The sequence below is a fragment of the Ostrinia furnacalis genome, unplaced genomic scaffold (assembly GCF_004193835.3).
Source record: "Ostrinia furnacalis isolate ACB-3 unplaced genomic scaffold, ASM419383v2 OfSCF2049, whole genome shotgun sequence".
In the NCBI taxonomy this organism is placed as follows: domain Eukaryota; kingdom Metazoa; phylum Arthropoda; class Insecta; order Lepidoptera; family Crambidae; genus Ostrinia; species Ostrinia furnacalis.
The window spans coordinates 655,541-678,808 of NW_021132288.1; the positions used below are offsets into that span (position 1 = coordinate 655,541).

General features: G+C 46.0%; 1 protein-coding gene across 1 annotated transcript in view; it reads left to right on the plus strand.

Annotated features, from left to right (window-relative positions):
* Positions 1-22,917, plus strand: part of Hel89B (histone acetyltransferase 1) — a 56,051-nt gene extending 33,134 nt beyond the window's left edge. The window contains exons 18-34 of the mRNA XM_028306764.1: positions 418-455; positions 999-1,132; positions 2,632-2,774; positions 3,584-3,731; positions 4,127-4,365; positions 5,504-5,636; positions 6,729-6,964; positions 10,717-10,897; positions 11,478-11,773; positions 12,183-12,356; positions 13,542-13,712; positions 16,377-16,577; positions 17,655-17,855; positions 18,465-18,783; positions 18,962-19,194; positions 20,622-20,797; positions 21,371-22,917. Of these exons, the coding sequence (XP_028162565.1) occupies positions 418-455; positions 999-1,132; positions 2,632-2,774; positions 3,584-3,731; positions 4,127-4,365; positions 5,504-5,636; positions 6,729-6,964; positions 10,717-10,897; positions 11,478-11,773; positions 12,183-12,356; positions 13,542-13,712; positions 16,377-16,577; positions 17,655-17,855; positions 18,465-18,783; positions 18,962-19,194; positions 20,622-20,797; positions 21,371-21,650 (3,303 nt within the window). The 3' untranslated portion in view covers positions 21,651-22,917. The remainder of the gene's footprint in view (positions 1-417; positions 456-998; positions 1,133-2,631; positions 2,775-3,583; positions 3,732-4,126; positions 4,366-5,503; positions 5,637-6,728; positions 6,965-10,716; positions 10,898-11,477; positions 11,774-12,182; positions 12,357-13,541; positions 13,713-16,376; positions 16,578-17,654; positions 17,856-18,464; positions 18,784-18,961; positions 19,195-20,621; positions 20,798-21,370) is intronic.
* Positions 22,918-23,268: the final 351 nt, after the last annotated feature.

The window sequence follows — 23,268 nt, forward strand, 5'->3', positions numbered from 1 at the left end:
TCACTCGATTATTTCTAAACTATACAAGATATCAATAAACTAGTTATTGATCCTGAAAGTGCTTCATGAGCTCTATCAAACGGTATTAATAATANTTCCTGAGGTACTAGCTCTCTCTCTCCTAGTGGCTCGCCCCGGTGCTCGCTGATGGAGAGCATCAAGGAGAGCTCCGAGGAGCTGCACGTCGTTCATATTGCAATTTGATCAATGGCAAAAAAATCAAAAAAATTCTAACAAAATAAAAATTATTTATGGAGACTTTTATATTTATATTAAAAAGAACAAACTGATTAGGAAACATTAGTTAAAAAACATTATGGTGTCTTAAAAGATTTTTTTCCCGTACGCTGTTTTTTTACTCTCCTGTAAACTTTTAATTTTTGACATATAACAAATTGCAATATGAACGACGTGCAGCAGAACTCCGCCGACACGCTCCTGAAGGCCTTCCTGAGGTACTAATGGGCGGCTGAATGTAATAACAGCAAATGAACAAAGGTCTCATCCAAGGATTTCCACAATGACCCGTCCTGCGCTGCGCTGAGATAGCTGTTATATGAGCGACAGTGACAGACTGACCGGAAAACTGATATTTTGTACCTACAAAGAGGTTCCTCATAGTCTTATCTAAAAATATTTCAACGAGTCAGATGTTGTGCTGCTCAAACTGTAGCCTTATTCACGTAACAAAACTTCAACGACAACAAAACACTGAGTTGCGACCCTATCGAGTAATCGTTCTATCAAAATGACCCTTGTGAATACGAATTTAGAACTGTTTTTGAATGGGATGACTTCTGAACGTCAGCGAGATCTTGACTTAGTTATTTAATTTTTAGCGTTAAGAGTCGCATCTCAAACTAATTTGAAAATTATAAATAACTTGAAAAAATCGAACTGCCGAGATCTTGACTGTCAAAATACGTGAATTAGGCCACTGGGCGATGATGTTGTATTATAACAGATGTAATAATTTATTGTATAATTTTTGTCTTCAGGTGTGACCCAGAAGTGACGCCGCGTGTGTCGCTGGAATGCACCGAGGAAGGCGACTCGGCCAGCGGCGACAGTGGGCCTGAAACTGTTAAATCAGATGCAACCGCCGCCGCAGCCGCCACTCATGGACCTACAAGTGAGTGATGATTTAGTAATGAGAAAAAGAATAATATAAAAAAGTAACATTAATAGTGATTTCACATTCATATACAACGTGTCCCAAAATTCAAGGATAAGCCGACGCCACAGGATGGACATAGTCATGACTACTTTGGGAAAAATAAGGAAAAAAATCTACCTCAATTATTTTTTTACTTACACAATAAATTATGAAATTCGACGAAAATTGACACCCCTTATGATATTTTACATTACCACGACCACATTTTTTCAAATATTCCTGTTTTTCTGTTTATATCGACAACTTAAGTAGTGCTGCTGTTCACCCCAACTCTTAAAACCCCCAGAATCCTTGCAGTTTTTACACAAAAGTTAATCAAAATATGTTATTTCCTTAAAATTTTGAACGATTTTTACTTTCACTCCACTTTGAATGTTTCCAGCTTCCATACATTTGGTAAAGTCACATTATTTTAAAAACTACATATGATATCGTAAAACTGATTACTGATTCTAAAAGTGCTTCACAAGCTCTATCCAATGGTATCAATAATAGGTTACAGAATAAACTGGATCTAACCAAAAATTCAATGTTTCCTTCTTCCATACATTTAGTACTACCACAGTCATGACACTCATCTCTTGACAATATTATAGCAAGTAAAGCCTAAAACCAATGTTTTTCATTAATAATTTATAATAAGAATACAATTTACGAGTTTATTTTAAGTATTTATTATTAAATTAAAAAAAATACACTTCTAATATTGTGTGTCTGGCATACATTTAGTATGGAAGCTGGAAACATTGAATTTTCAGATAGATCCAGTTTATTCTGTAACTTATTATTGGTACCGTTTGAAAGAGCTCATTAAGCACTTTTAGGATCAGTAACCAGTTTTTTAATATATTGTATAGTTAAGAAATAATCGAGTGAGATCACTTAACGTTTCCACCCTGTAGATAGTTTCATCCACGAAAAGGCGCCCCACCAATTTTTGGTTGAGGGGTGCGAGGAGTTTGATCCGAAGAATCCGAGCGTCATTATTGTAGTGTGCTAATAGTTGATAATTAAGCGTGTCTGATAACATTCATACATTAGCGGAAGAATAGTGGGGCGCGTCTTTGTGGATGAAACGATCTATATCAACCTAGCGAATTTCATAAAGCACGATCTTCCGCGTTTCCTGTTAGCACGTTCGTCCAATAACCCCAAGCTACGTGCGACGGACAGCCGTAGTGAGTGTGCGAGCACGACAGCAATATAATTACGCGCGAGCGATAAGGATGGGTAGCTTGGGGTCATTGGACGAAATTCTACGTGCTCGGCGACCGGTGGGCTGAGTGTGAGTTTAAAAAATTTATGATCGGGGCGCTGTACAATCCGTCATACATTTAATGACATTTTTGACGCGCTCACTAGTGATCGCGTTTGATGAAAATTCTCACTAAGCCCTCAGACTGCCTATCTATCTACGATGTGTATATTAGCTAAGAATGTGACCTCGTTTCTAGTGGACAAATACAAAGGCATCCTCACACTACGCGAGCAACAACGCGCCTGCGAGGCGGGCGGCCCGCGCCGCGGCCGGCCCCCCGCGAACCACCCCCCGCCCGCCGCTAACCCCCACCACGAGCTGTTGCAGCACGAGGACGAGGTATGTGGGGTTCATCATCATTTCAGGACGTCCACTGCTGGACAAAGGCATCCTCCAAGGTTTTCCACAATGCACGGTCCTGCACTGCCCGCATCCAGGCTCTTTCCGCGACCTTTACCAGATCGTCGGTCCATCTAGTAGGAGGCCTGCCCACACTACGTCTTGTGGTTGCCACTCGAGAACTTTTCTGCCCCAACGGCCATCGTCTCTACAAGCTATGTGCCCCGCCCACTGCCACTTGATTTTAGCAATTCTGCGAGCTATGTCGGTCACTTTGGTTCTCCTGCGAATCTCCTCATTTCACACTGAGAGTATGTATGTTACAAATTTTAATACAAAGGCCTCCTCACACTACAAGAGCACAAGTTGCTGCAACACGAAGACGAGGTATGCGAGCTTCATTTCACTAAGCGTTTTGTCGGGATCAGCCTTTTGGAGTCCACTGCTGGACTTCTTCTTCTTTTCGTGTCGACAACAAACCTACACAGTGTCAGCCCAAAACTCCGCCACAAGAGTGGCGTTGTCAGTAGCACTCATCGAATCTTCCCGAGTGCAGTCGCTTGGGCACTCAGCCAACCGCTACCAACCGGGTAACATGGAAAGCATTGGCGGAGGCCTATGTTCAGCAGTGGACGTCCTGTGGCTGAGACGATGATGATGATGAGGACGAGGTATGTGGGCTTCATAATCACCATTTCAGCCACAGGACGTCCACTGCTGAACATAGGCCTCCCCAATGATTTCTACATCCTAACCCTCATTTTGCTTTGCCGTAGTCGGGTAAAAATTGACTTGTTTTTTCGTTCTAGGCCCGTAAACTACTTAGAATACAAAGAAGAGGAGCAACGTACGCGCTCACAAGTCTGACCAAATATTTCAACAACGAACTACCTCAAAAACTGCCTAAGCTGTGGGAATTCATCACTGAACCACTATTGAAGATAATGACTGATGCTGGTGAGTAGTTCTTGAATAAGCAAGCCTGTATTTATGTAGTCATTTTAGCTCAAGTTAATTTAACTTCAAATTAACGCAATCCCCCTTATTACAAAAAGATACTACTCTGGTTTAAAGTCTTTAAAGTGACATGCCATTTTAAACCAGTGTCCGTCTCAGGTTTAACTTTTTGTTATAAGGGTAAAGGTGTGCAAGCCTCCCATTTGGATGACCGACGATATGGTGCAGTTCTTCATACCTGGATGAGAATAGCGCAGGTCTGGTCGATTGGGAGAGGCCTATATCCAGTTTCGTTTGGCTGATATGTGATGATTGTTTCACTGTACTATCTCTGTTCCTAACTCAAAAATGTATACCTACTTTTTTGACATCTATACATTTTGTACTTGTTCCAGAGCTGGAAAGCCAAGAAGTGGAGCCAGCCGAAGAACTAATATCCCGCCTGCAAGTGTTCGAAGCGGTCAGCGCTCACGTAGGAGTTGACCTTTGGCCTCAGCTGTGCCCGGGCGGTGCGCAAGCGTGTTGTGTACTAGCGCGTCATATTCATACTGCTGTGAGGCACATGGCGGCACGCGCTTTGGCAGCAATGGCTGCGAGGGACCCTACGCCTGTCATGCACACCGTGATCAATGAGGTCAGTAGCTATAAAGTATTTACTTATAAGACTTTAGCCCGCGGGTTCGTCACGGTTTTAAAAACCGGGATTAAACCAAGGCTGCGCGTGCGCTGGCCGCCATGGCTTCAAGGGACTCACTTCTGTGATGCACTCCGTCCTAAATTAGGTCAGTAGTTTGTCTATAAATGCTGATATCCCGCCTGCAAGTGTTCGAAGCTGTCAGCGCTCACGTGGGAGTTGACCTTTGGCCTCAGCTGTGCCCGGGCGGCGCTCAAGCGTGTTGTGTACTTGCGCGTCATATTCATACTGCTGTGAGGCACATGGCGGCACGCGCTTTGGCGGCAATGGCTGCGAGGGACCCTATACCTGTCATGCACACCGTCATAAACGAGGTCAGTGGCCTATGTAATTTGTTTTGCTTACTGGCTTTTGCCCGCGACTTTATCCGCATGAAATTCGGTCAGTCACGTAAAGGTTATCGCGCGCGTTCCGTTTTTAAAAACTCTGGCTGTTTATACCACAGAATAATAATAAGTACTACGTACAGAAGTTTTACTTCGCGAAGTTATTTAAAAAAATGTATGCTCAATGTCATTAACAATATGGTGTAATTTAGCTTGTCTCAAGAGTCAAGCACCATTTTGTTGACAAATGTCAGTGATCGGTACTGCGCCGAAGCTATAGGGCTGACTTCGGTAAAATGATGTGACGTGAGGTGCCAAACTGCAGAAAATGGCGGAGGAAATACATGATTTAGCATGAATTATCATGAATAATAATTAACTACTTATTTACCTCTCAGTGTCTTCAGGCAACTTAAAATAGTACATTCTGTGTACACCATTTTCTTTATTTTTTCCATCATACACAAGAATACGCGTGCGTGAGTCAATGTTCGCTCGTATGTGAGGCCTTGTCGAATAGTAATCCTGTAGGGGGCCATCGTGCGTGTTTTGTTTTCGATGTAAACTCGCGGAGATGAACAGTAGGCCTAAGATGCGCGCCGTGATAACTTTTATCGACGTCAAAATGTATGGACAAAATCGATAAAATGGCGTGATAACCGCTTATCGCGGCGCGCATCTTAGGCCTACAGGCCTGGTTATACGCAAACAATAGGAATCTTAAAATGCTAATTTGATTTATTGTTGGGCAGCTAATCCCACTGCTGAGCGACGTGCGTTGCGAGCGAGCGCGTTGCGGCGCGGCGGAAGCGCTAGCGCGAACAGTGGAGTCGCTGCAACTGCGAGTGGTGCCTTACATTGTATTGCTGGTGGTACCTCTGCTTGGTGAGTCTTCACTGCATACTTAATTTTTTTTGACAGGAAATAATTTGTACATACCCACAAGACGCGTACTGAGTGTATTACGTAGGACTCTTCCCCGAAACATGGGATTTACCTACGAAAACTTTCACTAGCTTCGAAGTAGGTGCTTTTTTTATGCATAACAAGTTAACAAGGCAGGTATTTGACCACAATCGCACCTGATGTTAAGTGGTATGCAGTCTAGGATGGTACATATCTACCCTGTAAGTGCCTATTCACTCTTGCCTTGAAAAGGCCCGGATTATAGTCTTCGGGAAAGACAGCAGCAGGCAACGAATTCCAGTCCCTAGCAGTTCGTATTATAAAAGAGTCATCGAAACGCTTAGTGCGAGCTGGTGGAATGTCAACAATATAGGGATGGTACGCTAACCTGCGTCTGGTTCTCCGATGATGGAAGGAAGCTTGCACCTTTATAGTCAAACTTGCGGGTCTATCTAGCTCTCTTCAATGGAGGCTGCGTACAAGCTTTGACTCGATGTTCTACGTTATCGTCAATCGTGTACGTTAGCCGAGCGTACGAATCGTACTACTCGTAATCAACGGCAATAAACGCCCCGTCAATAGTGGCTTTGTGTTTATTCGTACGTTCGGCTATCTTACGTGACGGACGTCAGCGTAGAAAGAAATCCTTTGTATCTTTATAAATCTTATCATGTGATCTCACATTGTTAATCCAGTAGGTCCTATAAAAGATTTGTCACCGATTAATTTTAGTAATAAGTTGGTGTTGATATTTTTTACAAGCACCAGCCCATATGCTGTGTCAAAAGTGGTGGCAGGGCACGCTATATTTGGGACGTGTATAGTCCGGTCGCCGAGCACTTAGAATTTCGTCCAATGACCCCAATCTACCCATCCTTATCGCTCGCTTGTAATTATATTGCTGTCGCAACTGTGCGACGGGCGGTCGAAGTGAGAGCGAGCGCGACAGTAATATAATTACGCGCGAACGATAAGGATGGGTAGCTTGGGGTCATTGGACGAAATTCTACGTGCTCGGCGACCGGGCTTTATAATGTCCTGTATAATAATTAGTATTTTTTATCTACCCAGGCCGCATGAGCGATCACTGCGAAGCCGTCCGCGTAATGTCAACGCGCTGCTTCGCGTCTCTAATCCAGCTGATGCCGCTGGACGGCGCCGTGGCCGAGCCGCCCGGCCTGGCGCCCGACGTGCGCGCGCGCCGGCTCAGAGACAAGCACTTCCTGGAGAAGCTGTTCAACCCCAAGTCCATACAGGACTACAAGATACCCGTGCCCGTGTCGGCGGAGCTGAGGAGCTACCAGCAGGTGAGCTTTTCTTGGATTCTTGGATGGCTCAAACACGGAGTGCAGGTGCGGTTTTGTTCCCCAGTCGATGAAGCACATGATGTCGTGCCCTGAGTGCCCGAGCAACTGCCAACTGCACGCAAGAGGATTTAATGAATGCTGCTGACAACGCCACTCTTTTAGCGGAGTTTTGACACTGTGTAGGTTTTTTTTAAGATTATTAGTAATTTGATATTTCACAAATTACTAATAGTCCCGTTAGCCCCTCGTACTGAGCTAAATATACTTTTGTCACGAGTGAGTTTACCACAATAGTCGAGCAGCGGCGGGGACCGAATCCGCGTACCCCGGTTTGTTGTCGACACTATAAGAAGAAAAAGCAGAAGGCCTACGATGCGCGCCGTGATAGGCCGTTATCACGCCATTTTATCGATTTTGCCCATACAAATTGACGTCGATAAAAGTTATCACGGCGCACATCTTAGGCCTACAGGTGAGTTTTTGATGACCGATCTCGCCTCGTTGAGAAATCGCTACTGCAAAGTCGTCTTCGTGACGTCAACGCGCTGCTTCGCGTCTCTCATCCAGCTGATGCCGCTGGACGGCGCCGTGGCCGAGCCGCCCGGCCTGGCGCCCGACGTGCGCGCGCGCCGGCTCAGAGACAAGCACTTCCTGGAGAAGCTGTTCAACCCCAAGTCCATACAGGACTACAAGATACCCGTGCCCGTGTCGGCGGAGCTGAGGAGCTACCAGCAGGTCAGTTTTTGATGAAATGATCTCGCCTCATCGAGAAATCGCTACTGCGAAGTACGCGTGGTGTCGACGCGCTGTGCCCCGATTGCGCTAAATATTTTCAACTGTAATGCGACTAGACGACAAACGATAATCAGCTGTAAGCACAAATCCGTATCGCGGTGTCGCTTTGACAGCTAGCTGTAACGTGAATGGAACGCAACTGCGTCTTTGTGTAAAAGCTGACAGATTGTTAATAGATTAAGATACCAGTGCCTGTGTCGGCTGAGTTGAGGAGTTACCAGCAGGGCAGTTTTTGATGAAATGATCTCGCCTCATAGTACGCAGAACTGACGGCCGATGGGGCAGCAAGGTCTGGAGTGGAGGTCACGTACTGGAAAAGGCAGCGTGGGTCGTCCACCCACAAGGTGGAACGGCGACCTGGTAAATGGATGGCGGTGGATGCAAGCCGCTACCAACCGTGCGATGTGGAAGTCACTGGGGGAGGCCTATGTTTAGCAGTGGACGTCCTGTGGCTGAAATGATGATGATCTCACTTCGTCGAGAAATCGCTACTGTGACGTCATCTTCGTGACGTCAACCCGCTGCTTCGCCTCTAATCCAGCTGATGCCGCTGGACGGCGCCGTGGCCGAGCCGCCCGGCCTGGCGCCCGACGTGCGCGCGCGCCGGCTCAGAGACAAGCACTTCCTGGAGAAGCTGTTCAACCCCAAGTCCATACAGGACTACAAGATACCCGTGCCCGTGTCGGCGGAGCTGAGGAGTTACCAGCAGGTGAGCTTTTGATGAAATGATCTCGCCTCGTCGAGAATTTTTGGATGGCTCGAAGTGCAGTATGTGGAGTGTAGTTGCGGTCTTGTTCCCCAGTCGATGAAGCACACGATGTAGTGCTCTGAGTGCCCGAGCAACTGCACGCAGGAGGATTTAATGAATGCTGCTGACAACGCCGCTATTGTAGCGGAGTTTTGACACTGTGTAGGTTTTTTTAAAAAGTCCCATTAGCTCCTCGTACTAAGCTAAATATGCTTGTGTCACGAGTGAGCTCATCACAATAGACTAGCAGCGGCGGGGACCGAATCCGCGTACCCCGGTTTGTTGTCGACACGATAAGAAGAAGGAGGTGAATTTTTGATTACCGATCTTGCCTTGTCGAGAAATCGCTACTGTGACGTCATCTTCGTGACGTCAACCCGCTGCTTCGCCTCTAATCCAGCTGATGCCGCTGGACGGCGCCGTGGCCGAGCCGCCCGGCCTGGCGCCCGACGTGCGCGCGCGCCGGCTCAGAGACAAGCACTTCCTGGAGAAGCTGTTCAACCCCAAGTCCATACAGGACTACAAGATACCCCTGCCCGTGTCGGCTGAGCTGAGGAGCTACCAGCAGGTGAGTTTTTGATGAAATGATCTCGTCTCGTCGAGTAATCGATACTGCGAAGCTGTCCGCGTGACGTCGACGCGCTGTGCCCCGATTGCGCTAAATATTTTCAACTGTAATGCGACTAGACGACAAACGATAATCAGCTGTAAGCACAAATCCGTATCGCGGTGTCGCTTTGACAGCTAGCTGTAACGTGAATGGAACGCAACTGCGTCTTTGTGTAAAAGCTGACAGATTGTTAATAGATTAAGATACCAGTGCCTGTGTCGGCTGAGTTGAGGAGTTACCAGCAGGTCAGTTTTTGATGAAATGATCTCGCCTCATAGTACGCAGAACTGACGGCCGATGGGGCAGCAAGGTCTGGAGTGGAGGTCACGTACTGGAAAAGGCAGCGTGGGTCGTCCACCCACAAGGTGGACTGACGACCTGGTAAATGGATGGCGGTGGATGCAGGCCGCTACCAACCGTGCGATGTGGAAGTCATTGGGGGAGGCCTATGTTTAGCAGTGGACGTCCTGTGGCTGAAATGATGATGATCTCACTTCGTCGAGAAATCGCTACTGTGACGTCATCTTCGTGACGTCAACCCGCTGCTTCGCCTCTAATCCAGCTGATGCCGCTGGACGGCGCCGTGGCCGAGCCGCCCGGCCTGGCGCCCGACGTGCGCGCGCGCCGGCTCAGAGACAAGCACTTCCTGGAGAAGCTGTTCAACCCCAAGTCCATACAGGACTACAAGATACCCGTGCCCGTGTCGGCTGAGCTGAGGAGCTACCAGCAGGTGAGTTTTTGATGAAATGATCTCGTCTCGTCGAGTAATCGATACTGCGAAGCTGTCCGCGTGACGTCGACGCGCTGTGCCCCGATTGCGCTAAATATTTTCAACTGTAATGCGACTAGACGACAAACGATAATCAGCTGTAAGCACAAATCCGTATCGCGGTGTCGCTTTGACAGCTAGCTGTAACGTGAATGGAACGCAACTGCGTCTTTGTGTAAAAGCTGACAGATTGTTAATAGATTAAGATACCAGTGCCTGTGTCGGCTGAGTTGAGGAGCTACCAGCAGGTCAGTTTTTGATGAACGATCTCGTCTCATAGTACGCAGAACTGACAGCCGATGGAGCAGCAAGGTCTGGAGTGGAGGTCACGTACTGGAAAAGGCAGCGTGGGTCGTCCACCCACAAAGTGGAACGGCGACCTGGTAAATGGATGGCGCTGGATGCAGGCCGCTACCAACCGTGCGATGTGGAAGTCATTGGGGGAGGCCTATGTTCAGCAGTGGACGTCCTGTGGCTGAAATGATGATTATGATCTCGCCTTGTTGAGAAATCGTCGGATAAATCGTTAGTGTAAAAATTAGGAAGCTATGGTTAGGAAGTTCTGGTTCTTCAAAGTAGAATAGAACCACTTCCAATACTCCTTAGACGCCTTAAAGGCCTCCGCTAAAACAAATGTGGGCGCGCAGACATTTGCGTGCGCTACTCATACAATTTTTTCCATTCGTAACCGCGTGCGGGCGCCCGCGCGAGTTTTAATAGAGGCTCTAAAAGGCGATCAAAGGATAGTTTAGCAAACATTACCCTCTTGCTTTGTTCACTTTCGAACTGTCATCCGACATTTCAAAATGTTCTTCTTATTTCTTCTCCAGGCGGGCGTGAACTGGCTGCGCTTCCTCTATGAGTACAAGCTGCACGGCGTGCTATGCGACGACATGGGTCTGGGCAAGACGCTGCAGTCCATCGTTGTAGTGGCCGGCTCGCATTGGGAGCGCGCGCGCGCACAGCAACCGTCGCTGCCTTCGCTCGTCGTGTGCCCGCCAACGCTCACAGGTGAGCTAATAGCCCTTATGGCCCTGAAATAGACTGCATCACCCCGACATAGACCGCATCACTTAGAAATAGACCACATCACCCAGAAATAGACCGCGTCACCCTGAAATAACCCGTATCACCCTGAAATAGCCCGTATCACCCCAAAATAGACCGCATCACTCCAAAATAGCCAACATCGTCTCGGAATAGTCCATTTATCACCCTGAAATAGACCTATTCACCTCAAAATAGGCCGCATCACCCCGAAATCGACCGTATCATTAGGTAACAAGCCTGCATCACCCTGAAATAGACCGCATCATCCTGAAATAGCCCGTATCACCCTTACATAATCAAAGTCAAAAGTTTTGCGCCTCATACACTGCCGCCCGGTACAGGCGCCCCAGTATGCTTCTGTTTCACGAAAAATTGATTCTGTTGCATGCCGATATGGTATGATGTAGCTGAAAAAATATTTTATTGAGTTACCTGTATGTGCCTACATTATGCAATAAATGATTTGGTTTGCTCCTCCGCCTAATTTCTCTAGCTGCAGACCCAATTTACTGTGTATTTACCTATAATCTTATCGTTCCAGGCCACTGGGTGTTCGAAGTGAACAAATTCATCCCTTGCAAGTTCCTGCGCCCGCTACAATACGTAGGCCCACCGGTGGAACGGGAGCGATTAAGAGCTCACGTACGCCACTACAATCTCATCGTAGCCTCTTACGACATCGTGCGGAAAGATATCCACTTCTTCAGCACTATTAAGTGGAACTACTGCGTGTTGGATGAGGGACACGTCATCAAGAATGGCAAGACCAAAGCGTTTAAAGCGATCAAGCAGCTGGTCGCTAATCATAGACTGATACTGTCGGGCACGCCGATACAGGTGCGTTATTTGAACTTCCTTAGTTTCCTAAACTATTTTTTCTGTGTCTTCATAGCTCCTTGTCAGTCCGTACGTAGTAAATAGTGATTTGGAATTTTGGAAACCTTTTCTTCTTAATTACTGCTTATTTTATTGAAGATTTTAGTGCCACTTCGAGGAGGCTTGTGTCACAGTGCACTGTTGTTGGTCGATAGAATGGTGTTTATTAGTTGTAACGATATTATCAAATTACGCCATTGTAATCTCCGCTCTCTCTCTTGACGGTATCATTTCCAGAACAACGTGCTAAAGTTATGGTCAATGTTCGAATTCCTGACGCATAATACATATTTATAAGTTATGAGCTTGAGCATATTACTAAAACATACCATTCCAATTTCCACTCACCCCTTTACTGCTCAATTTCCAGAACAACGTGCTAGAGCTGTGGTCTCTATTCGACTTCCTGATGCCGGGCCTGTTGGGCACCGAGCGCCAGTTCACGGCGCGCTACTCGCGGCCCATCCTCGCCGCGCGTGATGCCAAGGCCACGCCGCACCAGCTGCAGGCCGGTGCGCTGGCCTGTGAGGCCCTGCATCGACAGGTGAGGCATTATACAATGTCTTGAGAGATCCGTTGTCCTAGATGAGCGATAAGCTGGCCTGTGAGACCCTGCATCGACAGGTGAGGCATTATACAATGTCTTGAGAGATCCATTGTCCTAGGCGAGCGACAAGCTGAGCTAGCCTTAGAGGCCCTGCACCGACAGGTGAGGCATTAAACAAAGTTCTGAGTGATCCGTTGTCCTAGATGAGCGATAAGCTGCCCTGTGAGGCCCTGCATCGACAGGTGAGGCATTAAACAAAGTCCTAAGTGATCGATTGTCCTAGGCGAGCGACAAGCTAAGCTAGCCTTAGAGGCCCTGCATCGACAGGTGAGGCATTATACAATGTCTTGAGAGATCCGTTGTCCTAGATGAGCGATAAGCTGCTCTGTGAGGCCCTGCATCGACAGGTGAGGCATTAAACAAAGTCCTAAGTGATCCACTGTCCTAGGCGAGCGACAAGCTGAGCTAGCCTTAGAGGCCCTGCATCGACAGGTGAGGCATTATACAATGTCTTGAGAGATCCGTTGTCCTAGATGAGCGATAAGCTGGCCTGTGAGGCCCTGCATCGACAGGTGAGGCCTAACCCAATGTCCTAAGTGATCCATTGTCCTAAGTGAGTGACAAGCTGGCCTGTGAGGCCTTACATGACAAGTGAGGCTGAACGAGGTGTCCTAGATGAGCGACAAAACGACGCGAAGTGAAAATATCAAGTTGTTAAAGTTCATTTTACTTTTTAGTGGCCTACGTAGATGACATGTGTCATACGTCACGTGAAGTATTGATCGCATTACGATCCTTTCTGTCACCAAGGACATCAAGTCAACAACGATCGCGACGTGACAGAGCTAGTGCGACTTGCTTGCGGCCAATGTGCCAGTATGCGGCATACAAATGAGGGTTTTCGCGTATGAAAAATCTGCTAGATGGCAATACGTAGACGTGAGGTCTAAATGCTGCATGATTGGTTATTTTTGACATGACATTGACAGATATGTCAAAATTCACCAATCACGTAGCAGTTAGACCCCATATCTACGTCTTGCCATCTAGTGGATTTTTCATACGCGAAAACCCTCATTAGCCTGACAAGCAAGACACCTCGCGGCTTCAGTAAAGAAATAGCGTTTTGATAACTCATAAAAAGAAATTCATGAAAAATCAAGTTTAATATTTTATTCCCAGGTGTTACCCTTCCTCCTCCGTCGTGTCAAAGAAGACGTGCTAAAGGAGCTGCCTCCGAAGATCACGCAGGACTACTACTGCGAGCTCAGCGCTTTACAGCGGCGCTTGTACGAGCACTTCTCGCGAGAGCACATGCCGCATGACATCACCAGCCACACGCATGTTTTCCAGGTAACGAATACAATAATAATGCTCGCGGTATTTTAAAACATAGTCCCAAACGTGCGATGCTGAGGCTAGTATCCCAGGTTTCTGTATAATATGATCTCTCTCTCTCTCTCTCTCTCTCTCTCTCTCTGTCCCTATGGCATCTTGTCTTATTAGAGGCCAAACATTAGCGTAGTTTGTGTTTGCTTTTCTTTCCTTAGTTCTCAACTCGACTGATGAAGAGGTTTGGAAAATCCAAACTTTTGTGTTCCTGAATATAGTTTTTCGGCTAGTTTGTTACTCTTACTCGATACTTATACAGTGTGTCCGGGCTTGTAGTGATCAAACTTTAAGGGCAAAATCTAGGGACAATTTTATCGATAAAAATACTTCAAATTTGGGGCCTAACCCATTTCTCGAAAAATTACATCGATTTCAGTTTTTAATTTTTAGTTTACACCTCTTCTTTAAAAAACAAGTGAAAGCGTGGGTAGCCTAACATTAATATGCAAATATTTTATATCATGCGATAGCCAATAAAATTATCTATTAGTAGAAGAAGAAAACAGACACAAATTTTATACATTTTATGGGAGTAAGAATGGATTTAATTAGAAAAATACATTACTTTTTTCACTTCTTTTTCAGTTATTTTCCAACACAAGAAAAACCAGGTCGTTAAGGTATGTTTTATTTGCATTGTATTATTAGTATTTGAGCTATTCTACAAAACGAATGTAAATTTATTAGTCTACGTCTATTAGTTTCGACGTAATTGTTGAACAAAGATACCCCTTCCCAGCGGTTTCCATAGTAATCGGAATAGGTTGTGTGATTCTTTCAGGCAGTACATTTTCGCATGTCGCGTGCGCTATGGAAACCGCTGGGAAGGGGTATCTTTGTTCAACAATTACGTCGAAACTAATAGACGTAGACTAATAAATTTACATTCGTTTTGTAGAATAGCTCAAATACTAAAAATACAATGCAAATAAAACATACCTTAACGACCTGGTTTTTCTTGTGTTGGAAAATAACTGAAAAATAAGTGAAAAAAGTAATGTATTTTTCTAATTCAATCCATTCTTACTCCCATAAAATGTATGAAATTTGTGTCTGTTTTCTTCTTCTACTAATAGATAATTTTATTGGCTATCGCATGATATAAAATATTTGCCTATTAATGTTAAGCTACCCACGCTTTCACTTGTTTTTTAAAGAAGAGGTGTAAACTAAAAACTAAAAACTTAAATGGATGTAATTTTTCGAGAAATGGGTCAAGCCCCAAATTTGAAGTATTTTCATCGATAAAATTGTTCATAGATTACGCCTTTAAAGTTTGATCACTACATGCCCGGACACACTGTATATAGATCGTTTCGTCCACGAATTTTTGGTCGAAGGATGCGCGGGGTGCGGGGAGTTTGATCCGAGCGTCATTATTGTAGTATGCGTGTGCACTCATGGATGATTTAACGTGTACCGATAACACTCAAACATTAGCGGAAGAATGGAGGGGCGCGTCTTCATGGATGAAACGAACTATACTTACGATGGATTTCTATATTCAATCCTAATCCAAATTATACGGATTTGGATTGTCAACTGTCAAATTTTAATATGTTTTTGGCCAAAATAACTGCGGTTTTTGATGTTTTTACATTTTTATATTGTTTATAAGACTATTTAAACAATATTAAAGTGTAAATGCATCAAAAATTTTGGAAATATAATCTAAAACTGAATTCAATTTGACAGTTGTAATCCGGATTTGGACAAGGATTGAATATGGGAATCGGGCGTTAGTCATATTGATACAAGCTCTTAGTTTGGAATCCTTGCGTTAGTTGAAACATGATGTAGATAAATAGCGTGCTGCCGACGATATATTTACATAGTTCCGTTCACGCAGTAGTTATACAGGGTGTTTCTTGTAAGGTGTCAAGCCGAAGGCAGGTGATAGGTGAGGACTAGACCTATCGATTTCACCCCCATGTATGTTCTACGATTTTTCGTAGTTTAGAAGTTATCGTTAATTTTGTGATTTTTTCAAATTTCATGACCTAGTGGCTTAATTTTTTTTTTATCTTTTTTTTGGGTTGACTTTTCTCAGATTTCTTTTTTTTGACAGATTTCCTATTAGTTGCAGATATTTGAAAAAAATAATCACCTTCCTATCTTTGATGCAAGATACAAATTTTTTGCTAGAAACATAAAAAGTATGCTTTTAGCAGAACATTCTAAAATTTTCAACTGAAATGTATGAGAAAAAAAAAGAATTTCCATAGGTCCAAAATAATTTTAAAAACTGCGCAGTTTTCTGAACTTTCATAATAACACAAAAAAACATGTACTTAATAGGCCATTATTTTCTGTAATCGCTCTACTAAAGTAGTAAGTCGGAGATTCCGTTACATGTTTTTGACTTTCTTAGGACTAACTAATGTTTGCAATCCACTAAGTGTACGTTACGTAGAACACGTTTAGAGACAATAACTGAACAGAACATTTTTTATATCGACCTGCTGCTGCTTACTACTGCTGTAAGTGATTTTTACGTTACGCGCTTGACGCCACATGCTTTCCAACATGCGCATTCTGTAACGCGTTTCAAGAGCGACGTCTCCATCGATCTGCTGCTCAAAACTGCTGTGAGTGCCCTTTGCGTCACACGGTATTCGTCGCGAGCTATCTGTAACGCGTATTAAGTCATGCGCTCTCCGTCATGCACTGGATGCTGGACATTGGGAGCAGGACCTGCTGAAGCGGCACCTGCCCGGCGTCACGTACCTGCGGCTCGACGGGAGCGTGCCGCCGCACCAGCGACACGCCATCGTCACGCGGTTCAACAGCGACGTGTCTATTGACCTGCTGCTGCTTACTACTGCTGTGAGTGCCCTTTATGTCATATTTATTTATTTATTAGGTACACCAACAAAGTCACATACATATGCGTGACGTTACGCGCGTTCCGTCACGCGCTTTCCATCACGTGCATTCCGTCACGCGATTCAACAGCGACGTCTCCGTCGATCTGCTGCTCAAAACTGCTGTGAGTGCCCTTTGCGTCACACGGTATTCGTCGCGAGCTATCTGTCACGCATATTAAGTCATTCGCTCTCCGTCACGCGGTTCAACAGCGACGTGTCTATCGATCTGCTGCTTACCACTGCCGTGAGTGCCCTTTACTTTACGAGCTCGACGTTACGCGCTTTACGTCACACACTACGTCACCTGCTTTAACAGCGACGTCATCATTGTGCTCACCACTGCTGTGAGTGTTCCTTTCCTCACGTGCTTTCCGTCACTCGCTTCAACAGCGACGTGTCCATCGACCTGCTACTGCTTACTACTGCCGTGAGTGCCCTTTATGTCATGTGCGTGACGTTACGCGCGTTTCGTCACACACTACGTCACAAGCTTTAACAGCGACGTCATAATTGAACTGCTGCTGCTCACCATTGCAGAGCGCCGTGAGTGCCCTTTATGTCTAGCGATTTACGTCACGCACTTTAACAGCGACGTCTCCATCGACCTACTGCTGCTTACCACTGCTGTGAGTGTTCTTTACGTCACGCGTTTTCCGACATGTGCATTCTATCACGCGTTTCAACAGTCACCATCGACCTGCTGCTGCTTACTACTACTGTGAGTGCCCTTTATGTCATGTGCATCACGTTACGCGCGTTTCGTCACGCAATTTTTGTCACGCCCTTCAACAACAACGTTACCATCGACCTTCTCGCGTATTACGTCATGCGCATTTCGTCACGCGATTCAACAGCGACGTATCTATCGACCTGCTGCTACTTACTACTGCTGTGAGTGATTTTTACGTCATGTGCCTGACGCCACATGCTTTCCAACATGCGCATTCTGTAACGCGTTTCAAGAGCGACGTCTCCATCGATCTGCTGCTCAAAACTGCTGTGAGTGCCCTTTGCGTCACACGGTATTCGTCGCGAGCTATCTGTAACGCGTATTAAGTCATGCGCTCTCCGTCATGCACTGGATGCTGGACATTGGGAGCAGGACCTGCTGAAGCGGCACCTGCCCGGCGTCACGTACCTGCGGCTCGACGGGAGCGTGCCGCCGCACCAGCGACACGCCATCGTCACGCGGTTCAACAGCGACGTGTCTATTGACCTGCTGCTGCTTACTACTGCTGTGAGTGCCCTTTATGTCACCTGCGTGACGTTACGTGCGTTTTGTCACACACTACGTCACCTGCTTTAACAGCGACGTCATAATTGACCTGCTGCTGCTCACCATTGCAGAGCGCCGTGAGTGCCCTTTATGTCTAGCGATTTACGTCACGCACTTTAACAGCGACGTCTCCATCGACCTACTGCTGCTTATCACTGCTGTGAGTGTTCTTTACGTCACGCGTTTTCCGACATGTGCATTCTATCACGCGTTTCAACAGTCACCATCGACCTGCTGCTGCTTACTACTACTGTGAGTGCCCTTTATGTCATGTGCGTCACGTTACGCGCGTTTCGTCACGCAATTTTTGTCACGCCCTTCAACAACAACGTTACCATCGACCTTCTCGCATATTACGTCATGCGCATTTCGTCACGCGGTTCAACAGCGACGTGTCTATCGACCTGCTGCTACTTACTACTGCTGTGAGTGATTTTTACGTCATGTGCCTGACGTCACATGCTTTCCGACATGCGCATTCTGTAACGCGTTTCAAGAGCGACGTCTCCATCGATATGCTGCTCAAAACTGCTATGAATGCTCTTTGCGTCACACGGTATTCGTCGCGAGCTATCTGTAACGCGTATTAAGTCATGCGCTCTCCGTCATGCACTGGATGCTGGACATTGGGAGCAGGACCTGCTGAAGCGGCACCTGCCCGGCGTCACGTACCTGCGGCTCGACGGGAGCGTGCCGCCGCACCAGCGACACGCCATCGTCACGCGGTTCAACAGCGACGTGTCTATTGACCTGCTGCTGCTTACTACTGCTGTGAGTGTTCTTTACGTCACGCGTTTGCCGTTTCGCGCGTTTCGTCACGCATTTTTTGTCACGCCCTTCAACAACAACGTTACTATCGACCTGTTGCTGCTCACCATTGCAGAGCGCCGTGAGTGTCCTTTATGTCTAGCGATTTACGTCAAGCACTTTAACAGCGACGTCTCCATCGACCTACTGCTGCTTACTACTGCTGTAAGTGATTTTTACGTTACGCGCATTCCGTCACGCACTTTCCATCACGCGATTCAACAGCGACGTTTTCATCGACCTGCTGCCACTGCTGTGAGTGCCCTTTGCGTCACACGGTATTCGTCGCGAGCTATCTGTAACGCGTATTAAGTCATGCGCTCTCCGTCATGCACTGGATGCTGGACATTGGGAGCAGGACCTGCTGAAGCGGCACCTGCCCGGCGTCACGTACCTGCGGCTCGACGGGAGCGTGCCGCCGCACCAGCGACACGCCATCGTCACGCGGTTCAACAGCGACGTGTCTATTGACCTGCTGCTGCTTACTACTGCTGTGAGTGCCCTTTATGTCACCTGCGTGACGTTACGCGCGTTTTGTCACACACTACGTCACCTGCTTTAACAGCGACGTCATAATTGACCTGCTGCTGCTCACCATTGCAGAGCGCCGTGAGTGTCCTTTATGTCTAGCGATTTACGTCACGCACTTTAACAGCGACGTCTCCATCGACCTACTGCTGCTTACCACTGCTGTGAGTGTTCTTTACGTCACGCGTTTTCCGACATGTGCATTCTATCACGCGTTTCAACAGTCACCATCGACCTGCTGCTGCTTACTACTGCTGTGAGTGCCCTTTATGTCATGTGCGTCACGTTGCGCGCGTTTCGTCACGCATTTTTTGTCACGCCCTTCAACAACAACGTTACCATCGACCTACTGCTGCTTACTACTGCTGTAAGTGATTTTTTCGTTACGCGCATTCCGTCACGCGCTTTCAATCACGTGCATTCCGTCACGCACATTCCATCACGCGATTCAATAGCGACGTCTCCATCGACCGGCTGCTGCTCATCACTGCTGTGAGTGCCCTTTATGTCATCTGCAAGACGTTACGCACGTGCCGCCGCACCAGCGCCACGCCATCGTCACGCGGTTTAACAGCGACGTGTCTATCGATCTGTTGCTGCTTACCACTGCTGTGAGTGCCCTTTATGGCTAAGAACTCATGGCGGAGAATGCAGATAATTATGTAAAAACTAATGCACAACTCACGACACGGTTTTCGCCCGCAGCGGGCGCGGTTGTACTCGGGTCCCGCTCGGCGGTTTTCGCCCGCGCGAAAACCGCCCGATCCGCGGGCGACCATTTTGTACCAGTGACTTAGCACGCTTTTAAATCGCGCTGTGAGTTCTTAGAATAACCGCGCAAATAACCGCTCCCGTGAGTTTTGAAAAAAAAAACCGCAATTCAACAACCGCTGCGGGTGAGTTCGCACCGTGAGTTCTTAGCCTATGTCATGTGCGTAACGTTACGCTCGTTTCGTCACGCGCCTTTCGTCGCGATCTTTACGTTAGGCGATTTACGTCCCACGCTTCAACAGCGACATATTCATTGACCCGTTGCTACTTACCACTGCTGCCTGTTCCAGCGTCGCATACCTTCAAATTAGTTTTTATTATGATACAAATGTGGGTCACGAGAGCTCAGGCGGTGCGCGTGATTTTGAAATTTCTAACAGGACGGCATGCGCGTATGCATCTTACTTCGAGTTATACTCGCTCAAAGCGTACTTTAATTTAATCATAATTTATTTCGTAACACTGTACATTATAGTATTCTAAAAAAATGTTCCTTTAAAAACATACCTGAATATGAGCAGAGTAAAGCACTTCAAAATCATCCCGTATAAGCTTCGCTTAGGAGCTAGATTGCAGCTTATATTTTCACCAGTTTAATTCACAACTGTCTCATTTCCTCAGGTGGGCGGTCTAGGTCTGAACCTGACGGGTGCGGACACGGTGGTGTTCGTGGAACACGACTGGAACCCGATGAAGGACGCGCAGGCCATGGACCGCGCGCACCGGATCGGGCAGCGTAAGGTCGTCAATGTGTATCGCCTCATTACCCGCGGCACGCTCGAGGAGAAGATTATGGGGTGGGTGGTCACTTTGTTGTCGTTCTATTGTTGTTTATGACAGCCAATACAACACACACTTTTTTTAGCCCCTCGTACTAAGCTAAATATGCTTGTGTCACGAGTGAGCTCACCACAATAGTCGAGCGGCGGCGGGGACCAAACCCGCGTTCCCCGGATCACGAGTCTCAGAGAGATCAGACTTGATAGAATAGAATAGTTTTTATTTGAAAGAAAGGTATACAAGCAGGCAAGACATAGGTACATACAGAAAGAGATACACAAGTGAACAGATAGTTGCTTGTGCCTCTCTGAAAAAAAGGCATCCGCTCAGCATACATCAAAACCGCGTCAGGGCTTGTCTCGAAATTGGTACATGAATACTTCTATGTTAATTTATAAGTTGTGCCTCTTTTGTAGGCTGCCACGGCACGGACTAAATAGTCTGGTTATAACATTGTAAATATAGCAAAATTAGTATTTATTTGTTCTTTTCTGTATAAAAACTAGCATTGCATTGTCAATCTGGCTATAAGACAGCTAAAATGTGGCTACTCCAACTTGTACTAAAATAGACATTCTTCCGTATTTCAGATTACAAAAGTTCAAGCTGCAAACGGCGAATACAGTCATCAGCAGCGAGAACGCCGCCATGGAAACCATGGGCACGGACCAGCTGCTCGACCTGTTCCAGCTGTCGGCCCAGGGGCCCGCGCCCGCCGGGCCCAGCGCCGGGCCCTCGCTGGCGCTGCCCGGGCCTTCCGGGCCCCGCGTCATCGAGGCGCTGCCCGACCTGTGGGACGACAAGCAGTACGAGGAGGAATATGACATGTCCAACTTCATCAAGGGACTGAATAAGATTACCGGCAGTTAAAGGACGAAATTAAGAGCCCTTATGCCCGTTTTCACCATCAATCCCTAATTTTTAAGTGACCCCTATGGAAACACTTAACAGGAATTTGGTATCCATATGGGTCACTTAAAAGTTACGGATTGATGGTGAAAACGGGCATTAACCTCTTACCTACGGGAGGCACCTATTGTTGCCAAGTCAAAAGTCACTTCTCAATACGGGTGGCATCTATTGCTGTTTTGGCAAAGCCAATACTAAATCACGGTTTACGACAAAAAAACAATAAAATGGCAAATTAAGTGTAAAATGCGCTTGTAATTATGAAACTACATTAGTTGCAGAATATAATATTCCAAATTTTAATACTGTTAGTCTCATACTTTTTACAAACAATTTGACAACTTAAAATACCCCGAATTGAGAGGCGCACTTTGGTTTCCAATAGTCCGTAGGGAAAGGGTTAAAAACATCATTTTTAGCCCAGACTGCAAACTTTTTGTCGGCCGAAAGTTTAGTCGGGCAGTTAATCAATATGGGCATGTATAGAAGTGCGCACATTACACCGATTGATTCTTCATACAAATTAGAATCGGGCCCAACTATCGGCCGACTTAAAATTGGTGGTCTGCACGTAGGCTTAGTTTTTTCCGGTATCGTCGATTTTAATCAGTACCGGACTACTGTGACCCCGAATTCGTATCTGGCCGAATCGGAATTTTTGAATGCAATGTTGCCAAATATGTTGCTCGTTTGTCATTTACAAATCATAAAGCCACGTTTTCACTAGGACATGTCGCAGAGATAAGTCGTCCGACATTCACGTAGTTTGTCTCTGCAACTTTGTCCCTCGACATATGACTTGTTCACACTAGCCATTAGTGCATAGAGCATCGACAAGCGATAAGTCTCGCGACCCGTAGATGTCGCAAGCGACGTCGGGCGACATCGCGCGGGACACGTGAATTTCGTGTCGAGCGACAAAGTCGCGGGATAATTAATGTCTCCTAGTGAAAACGCGGCACACTGCAAAGAAATAGCAGTTAGGATGTTTTAATATTGTGAAAATAAAATTTGCAATTACGATTAAATTAACATTTTCTAACAGTCTGAATTAAAAATGAAAATTACATTAAAAACTGATCAAACAAATTAAAACTATCCCATTGCTTGTTCTTGAATCACTTGTCTACTAGTGATTAATTTTAGTACTTTAGAAAATGAGCTGTTTTTCCAAACAATTAGATGCTTATAGACCAACAGAGTTAGAATAACGGCGTAGTTGTATAGATATGAAGGTCCACAATTTCTAGCAAGATTGTTGACGTTATAATAGCTTCCGATTTTAATTGATGTTTTCACAAATGTTAATAATAATCAATACCTTTGTCAAATTTTAACATTGTTAGGCTGAGTTGCACCATCTTACTTTAACTTTGACCAACATAAAAAATCTGTCAAAGTCAACACAAAAAGTTATTGTTATTTTTACGGTTAAAATAAGGTAGTGCTACTCAGCCTTACTCTTACTCCTTGTGCCTTAGTTTACTAAACCATAATGTAAAAACTGCAAGTATAGTTCTGATTATTCACTTACAACTACAACTAAAACATATACGAAAATTGATGGAATATAGTTAAC